This window comes from Camarhynchus parvulus, chromosome 9 (genome assembly GCF_901933205.1).
Source record: "Camarhynchus parvulus chromosome 9, STF_HiC, whole genome shotgun sequence".
Taxonomy (NCBI): domain Eukaryota; kingdom Metazoa; phylum Chordata; class Aves; order Passeriformes; family Thraupidae; genus Camarhynchus; species Camarhynchus parvulus.
In genome coordinates, this window is record NC_044579.1 from 1,828,161 (window position 1) to 1,836,050 (window position 7,890).

A 7,890-nucleotide genomic window follows, 5' to 3' on the forward strand; every position below is an offset into this window, starting at 1 on the left:
TTTTTAATCCTTTATAGCTGGTTTATTAATTAATTGCTGTGCATGTTGTTTTGAATCCACTGATCCAGACATGGGATACAGTTCAGTACTCATCACACTCCACAGGATTTTCCAATCTTTCTGATCAAGGGCTTTGCAGGGAAGTTTTCTTTGTGTAAGGGAACAGAAATGAAGTCTTGAGCTTCCCTAAATATGGATATATAGAATAATCTACCAGTATCATAAAAGGCTTCAAACCATTGTGCCAAAAAATGGGGAAAACTTTCCCCATGTGAGAAATTAAAGCTGTAACAGTAGGTAGGGGTTCTACCTAAAATCCAGGAAACTGCAAAAAAATCTCTCCCTCTGGACATCCTTCCTTATTTTCTCCACTGCAGAAATTGCATGGAAAGATCCCTCAGGGATGGGAGGAACTTGTGGAATTTATATTGCAATGCTTCCACCAGAAATTGAGCTTTAATTGCAGATTCTCTGGAATATCATCCATAAAATATGAATTCCAGGCCATTATTTTGGGGTGCAGTGGGAGTTTTGTCACTTTTCCTGGCCCTGTGATGGTTAATGATGGTCTGGGGAGTTTTTGCTCCCCAGGGAATATTTATTGCATGTAAGGCACTGTGCTCACTCTGTCAGCATTTCTGCTCCCTCCCCTCCTGTGGCGTCCTGGGAAATGTGGAGATCTTCCAGCATCTCAGCCAGGCTGATCCGTGGAGCTCCATCATCATCTGTGTCACTCTCCACTGGAATATCTGCATCTAAAAACACACAGAAACCCCCACAAAAAAAGCAGTTAAGCAAAGAAAACAAACCTCAAACCACCAGTGCAACCCCAAGGGAAAATAGGGGAAAAAAAAATCAAACCAACAACACCAAAACAACCAACAAACCACATAACCAGAAACTCCTCCTAAAAATTCAACAGTCCCTTCATGGAAAAAAAAACTGAATTCTGTATCAAATCCTTCACCCAGCAGAGATTTTGGGTGCAGGAGAAAAGTTCTCTTTCACTTAAAGACAAGGAAACAAAACCCATCAGGTGAATCACATCTGTGAAATATTTTACAGCATTTTTCCAAGCATGAAGAGTGTGGAGAATGCAAATAGAAAATTCCAGTAAAATTGTTTTGCCTCAAACACGATTTAAACGTGATTTAATTACACCCAGGGAAGGAGTCAGAAAGGCCTTACTTCTGTAAATGTTGACATTTTTCCTTATGGTCTCATCCTCTTCCAGATCTTCCAGGAAGTCCTGGTATTGTCTGTAAAAGATGTGAGATGTATTTACTCCCTGTTCCTCTGGATTTATGGAAATTCATGCAACAAAGTAAAATCACAGGAACAAAACCCCAGAGCATCCCCACATTTCCAACTCACCGCTGTTTTACCCTCACCTATAAATTCCCAACTCATTTATCTCTAATTTTCCCTTTTTTTCCTCTCAACTGGAGGTTATTTAGAAGCTGCTTTGTCAGTGAACAGGGAGAGCAGATACTGAACCTTTCATCATCTGTGTCTGAGGCTTCCCTGTCCCTCTCCAGCTCCTTCAGCTTCCAGTTCCTGCGGCGCTGCCGCTTGGAGCGGTCGTAGCTCTTCTTGATCAGCACCTGCAGGGAAAAGCAGCTCCTTTTTCCACCTCCCAAAATCCCAAATCAGCACCCAAATCCACATTTGGGCATCTAGAACCAGCTGGAGTGGCACTCAGCAGTGTTATATTGAATTTACAGGGAGTCTGTTGGTTGAAATGTTTCCTAACGCTTGGGAAATGGTCCTGAAGGGACAGGCACACACTGGAGTTATTATTCAGCACACAGTGATTGGTAATTGGAATAAAAGCAACAATTAATGTATTATCTAATTATGGTAATTGGAAAAAAAACCCAACAGTAAATGTATAATGTAACCATCACTCAAATATTTAAGGAAATAATCCTTTAAAATCAGATGATGCTCAAATGTCACTGTTAATATCCTCTCTTCCTTCATGCACTGTTCCTTATAAAACCACACTCCCTCCTAGCTTGGGTAATGGAGGAGCTTTGGACACAAAAAGGGATTTTCTTACCACGTCAGGGATGTGCTGGGGGTTCATCTTGTTGGCAAATTCATCATTTAAGTTGCAGTTGGCCAAGTCAAAGCTAAAACAGAAACAGAGGTTTTATTCTGCTTTATAAAATCCCAACCTCAATGTATCATGTTTGTGCTAAAGGGCAGCTCAGGGCAAGGTGCGGCTCCTAAGGAACAGAAATATTTCCAGAGGAAGGGAAACAAATAAAAATCCACATTAATGTGCAGCTCTCCTAAGTCTGAGCAGCTGCAGTTCCCAAATCCTGCTCTGTTGGCACTTCCCAACCTCTGGAATCCAAACTGCAACACCCACTGAAGTTCTGCTGGGCTCACAACATTCATGTTTAAACCTTTCTAATTTGCCTAATCTTACAAAGAATTCACATTTGTTATCACTGTATATGATATTCATTAGCAAACAAATAATTAATTGGTATTTTAAAAATCCTTCCCATTTATTTGTGGCTAAATTGTGATTCCAAGCTGCACTCTGAAGGCAATCAGCTCTCTTATTTCTAACAAGTTTTCCATGGAAACTCCTTCCAGAAAACAGATTTCCTGGGTCAGGACCAGGATGATTCCACCCCTTTTGCTGCTTTCATTTTGAAATCAGAGCAGGTCAGCACTTTCTTGATAGCACATGAATTCAGTCATTAAATAATCATTTAATGAGTTTCAGAAAAGAAGAACAGACCCCAAGACCAGGTCGCCAGGATTCAGGATGTGCCCCAGGTGAGTGCAGCAGAAATATTGGTGATCTGTGTCCAGCTCTGAGGTTTTCCTGACCCAGGCTTCAGCCAGAGTGTGCTGTGAGAATGGAAAATAAAACATTCCTTAACTAAACCCAGCTTAACCCCAACACCTGCACTGATTTAAACTCCTCTTGTCATTAAACTTGTGTTTCTGCATCACATATCCAATGTATCCCTTGCTACTCCTCATTTCTCATTCCATAAAAGTAAGGAAATGGCAACTCCCAGGAATTCCCAAAGGTTGTTTCTAGAAATAAACACTATTTTAGCTTTTAACTAAGAAGATCCATTAATTCTGATTAAAAAGAAATGCTTCAACAAAACCAATTCAGTCATTAAAGCTGCAAAGTTAATATTTCAATACCCAGTAACAAGCAGAGTTTCAACTCTGCAAGCAGAATTCCTGGAAGTGGAATTTACCTCCTGCCTGTGCCAATTCCAAACCAAATGGTCCCAAGGAAAGCTTCTGCCAGTGGCAAGATCCAGAACAGCCCAGACTGACTGTGCCAGATCAAGAATTCAGCTGAGCAGGAGGCCCAAAACATGAATTAAACAGAGAAACTCTCACCTTGTTTGATCGAGCCCCTGCCCCAGCACCTTTTTTCTTCTCATGGACCCTGTTGATGTCCATGATGATGAACTCCTCCAGCTGCTTGGGGTGGAACAGGCTGTTGAAGGGGTGCCGCCAGTAGGTGTTCCCATCGATTTCAGCAACTGCAAAATGATCAGGGAGAGAATTCCTCGTGAAAAAACAACAACCATTAACCAAAATGAAAGCAACTGCCAGAGACATTTTGTCCATCTCTGTAACAGTTATTTAGGACATGACCCACATTGCAGCAGCAGCAGCTGATCTGTGACAGAGTTTACTCAAAGGAATTATTCCCTGGATCCATCCTTTCAGAGGGATTCTGCTGCCCAAGCTCCCCAGCACACATCAAGCAAAGCACAGAATTTCTGGTACTGAAGTGGCTGAAAATTTAATCCAGATGCAATGTAGTTGTAGGGGAATAAAGGTGACACAGGTAAATGCTCAGAACATCCAGGAGCTCAAATTAAACCTGCACATTCTGCCCAGGGGATCAAGCTTGGAGAACTCTCAGCTCACTAGGAAATTTCTTCATGTTCTCCTTAACAACATTAAGGTCCAAAGATCCAGGATTTTGTGGAAACAAAGCCCCAGTAATTGTGCCAGCAGAACAGTCAGGGGCTGGGGAAAAGCCCAAACTCACTCTGCAGAGTCCTGGGGTCGATGAGGTGGATGGTGCTGGTCACTCTGATGCACACACAGATCTGGCTCATGTTCCCCAGGCTCTGGGCCAGCTTGGGTGACAGACACACAACATTGTCCTGCAAACCAACACAATCAATTGACATTCCCATTTCCTCCATTTTCAACCAAATCTTCTAAAATAAAATTTTAAACACTGTATTTTTATTTTTCTAGCCCCAGTAACTTCTCCATTTCCTGCGTGGATCCCTCCCTACCCCCCAAACCCTACAACCTCCAAATCCCAACTCTTCCCACAACACCCCAAAGGTGAAGCAGAGGAAGCTACCTTGCATATGGGAACAATTTCCACAGAGAAAGTGCTTTTGTAGTTGTAGACATTGCTGTGAATGTCGTGGGAGATCAAACGTTGGGATGATTTGGACCTGTGAAACAGGAAAACAGAGTTTTCAGGAAACAAGAGACATCACCTGGAACAGGAGATCCTGGGAACAGGGTGTCTGCATCACAAATACAAATATTAAGGAAACAGAGGTAAATTTAAATGGCTAAGTGGAAAATATGGGACTTTTGTAGAAGGGATTTTGTCTGTTTTGATTAAAACACAGATTTTTTACACTTGCACTTAAAAAAATCTTTTAAAAGGAAGGATTTAAGACAGTTGCCCAAAGTTCTGAGTGCTCAAGGCAATGGACAGGGGAGCTGTACCTGGATGGAACTGTACACTGAAGGAAGTCCACCATCTTCTGGGCATGTTGCTTGGAAGAGTAATAAAAATCCAGGCCATCTGAAAAGCAAGGAAACAAATCTATTTCTATTCTATTTTATTAAATATAACTCATAAGCTTTTCTCTGCACAGCTCCCAGCACACACACGTGAAAACATCCATCATAAATCCAGGTCATTCTGCCTCCAGAGCCACTCACCGTGGATTTCTTTGATCCTTAGTGTGTTTTGATGGAGCCTGTGCTTCAAAATCAGCTGCTCCAAATAGTAAAAAGTCTTCTTGTGCACAGTCTAAAGCCAAACAAACACAGAAGCATCAAGATTATTTAAGAAGCATTGAGTACAAAGCAGGATCTCTGAAGAATAAACATTTATATGAAGAGATCACCTAGAGAAAGAAAATCCAAGTAAACAAAAAGATTTCAGAGTGCTCTACTTTACCAAATTATTGAAAGCTTCAATTTCTCATTTTTGTGTAACTGGTTGCTCGAGAGATCTATTTCCTTTAAAGAAGATTTAAATATTTGTCCCACTGTTCCCAAAGTACCTTAAAATACAGGAGAGTATTTAGTTATCCACACAAGATCCTCCTGCCAGCATCATTTTAAAGAATGTTAATACTGGACAGCAGAAAGTTTTTCTTAACTGAGTTAGAAAAAATTCAACAACCTTGAACACAAAACATATCCCTGTGGCTAAATGTGAAAATGTGAGTACATTTTGTCAGAGAAATCCAGAAAACCACCCAATTATTTGCCTGATTGTTCTGCCATGATCAAATAAAAATTCAGTTTGCCTCTACCTTCTGCCTGACTTGCACCACAGCTTTCCAGAAATCCTTGGCTTCAATCCTGTGACAGTCTTCACACATCTGAGACTGAACAACGTACTCCACCACAAACACCTGCTGCAGAACTGCCCCATTTATCACCTGCAAAACAAAAGTGTTCAACGTTTAAGCTCTGGTTGGGTCACAAACAACTGCAGGATTTTCCCATCTTTACTGGACCAGACAATAACTTTCTTCATTCTGATGAATGGCACTTTAGTGACAACATAATAATTAAAAAATCCTGCTGTTTGCCACGAAAGCTTTTTAAAAGCCACAGGGAGAAGGTTATGCTCCAGTTACCTCTTTCTGAACAGTCAATTTGAGCTTGATCCTCTTGGAATGTGGTTCTGTCCAAATGAATCCTGCATCAATCAGCCGGACCTGCCCGTGGGGAAGCACAAGAGCTCAGTAAAACCAAGCCTAACTCCACAAACACAAACAGCCTATAGTGAGGAAGTGAATCATCTTAATTAAAAATATATACATTTTAATATCCCAAATCCAATTAATAGTGCTTAGCTAGAGCATGGAGGATGATTGACATAAAATCAAGATGCTCAATCTCAGGTCCTTCCCTCTAATATTCTGAACCTAAGGGGCGCTTTATTCAACTGAAACATTTGAATTTGAGTTAATCTATATACAGACCTCTGCAACCCTTTTTCATAGCATCATAAACCAGTGAAATAACAAATTTCTGAAATGTACAAAAAACTCTGAAATTGAGGCACATTAAAACCACATCAGCTTCCCTCAGCTCACTCTGCTCAGCTCCCATCTCTGCAGTAACAATTGTGACCAGGCTGTGAAATCCCAGCAGGATCAGCTTCTCACCTTGCTCAGGGAAGCTTTGATTTTCTTCAGACACAAAGCCAGGAGCTCTCTCGATTCCAGGGCACACTGGATCCAGGTTCCTGGAGGCTGGAGGTACCTGGGATGCAGGGAGCATTTTACAGCACGTGAAAGCTGCTTGAGCACCTTAAATCACTCCAAGGACGAGCAGCTATTTCCAAAGCTTTCAGTTTAGTAACACCAATGCAGCTACAACTTTTAGAATCATAGAAAATCATGGCAAAGCAGCTAAGGTGAGTCAGTTCATTCCCCCTGCACTGCCAAAGCCACCAATAAACAACATCCCCAAATGCCACATCCACAGGGCTTTTAAATCTCTCCAGGAATGGGGATTTCACCAGGGCCCTGGGCAGCTGTGCCAGGCTGGACATCTCTTTCCATGAAGGATTTTACCCAATATTCAAACTAACCCTTCCCTGGCTGTTCCTTCCTGTCAGGATGTCCTGCCAGGCTGGACATCCCCTTCCATGAAGGATTTTTCCCAATATCCAAACTAACCCTTCCCCGGCTGTCAGGAGTTGTGCAGTCAGGTTCCCCCTGAGCTGCCTTTTCTCCAGGCTGAGCCCCCCCAGCTCCTCCTCAGCAAACCTGTGCGCTTTTACCTCTCTAAACCCCGAGACTGATATATTTGAAGTGCACTCCAAGGGCATTTTGCTGCCATCCCCAGCGATTTCGCGGCTGCTCACCTCTCGCACTGCTTGCAGAAGTGCACCGTGCCCTGCTTAGGGATGCCCTCGGTGATGTCCACCTGGGCCCGCAGGCAGCCCACGCACATGTTGGCCGGGTTGGGCGGGATGGGGACGCCGCACTGGCAGCACAGGCTGGGACACAGGGACAGAGAGAAGCACAGTTAGTCATGGTCACGGGCACCGGCACCGCGAAGCCCGGTCCCCCCGCCACCGCTCACATGTGTCCCTGCGCCGGGGCCGCGGGCGCCGGCAGGTACTCCATGGCTGCGGAACACGCGGCGCTTTCCGGCCGGCACAGGAAGGGGAGGAGACGGCGGGGCGAGCCCAGCCCGGCCCGGCGAGGGTGGAGCGAGGGGGACACGGAGTGGCAGGCGGGAACCATGAGGGAGCCGGGAAAGGGCCGGGAGGGGCAACGGAGAGGCGGGCGGCAATCGTGAGGGAACGCGAAGAGGGCCATGAGGGAGCCATGGAGAGGCAAGCGGGAACCGTGAGGGAAAGCGGAAAGGACCGGGAGGGGCAATGGAGAGGCAGGCGGGAATCGTGAGGGAACGGGGAAAGGACCGGGAGGGGCAATGGAGAGGCAGGCGGGAATCGTGAGGGAGCCATGGAGGAGCCCTGAGGGATCCCGGAAAGGGCCGTGAGGGGCCATGGAGAGGCGGGGGAAGTGGTGAGGGAGCGGTGAGGGGATCATGGCGGAACTGTGAGGGAGCGTGGAAAGGGCCCGTGGAGAGGCGGGCGGGAGC

At 44.7% G+C, this 7,890-nt stretch overlaps 1 protein-coding gene across 1 annotated transcript; it reads right to left on the bottom strand.

The window, feature by feature from the left end:
* Nucleotides 1-7,431, bottom strand: NMD3 (NMD3 ribosome export adaptor). Its single transcript, XM_030954084.1, has 15 exons — nucleotides 7,366-7,431; nucleotides 7,145-7,279; nucleotides 6,441-6,537; nucleotides 5,907-5,987; nucleotides 5,577-5,705; nucleotides 4,975-5,065; nucleotides 4,756-4,834; nucleotides 4,376-4,472; nucleotides 4,049-4,166; nucleotides 3,385-3,530; nucleotides 2,759-2,871; nucleotides 2,063-2,135; nucleotides 1,498-1,604; nucleotides 1,189-1,259; nucleotides 1-755 (listed from the first exon to the last, which is right to left on the bottom strand). The coding sequence occupies exons 1-15, from the start codon at nucleotides 7,407-7,409 to the stop codon at nucleotides 622-624; spliced, it is 1,515 nt and encodes a 504-aa protein (XP_030809944.1). The 5' UTR covers nucleotides 7,410-7,431; the 3' UTR covers nucleotides 1-621.
* Between the last annotated feature and the right edge of the window lie 459 nt (nucleotides 7,432-7,890).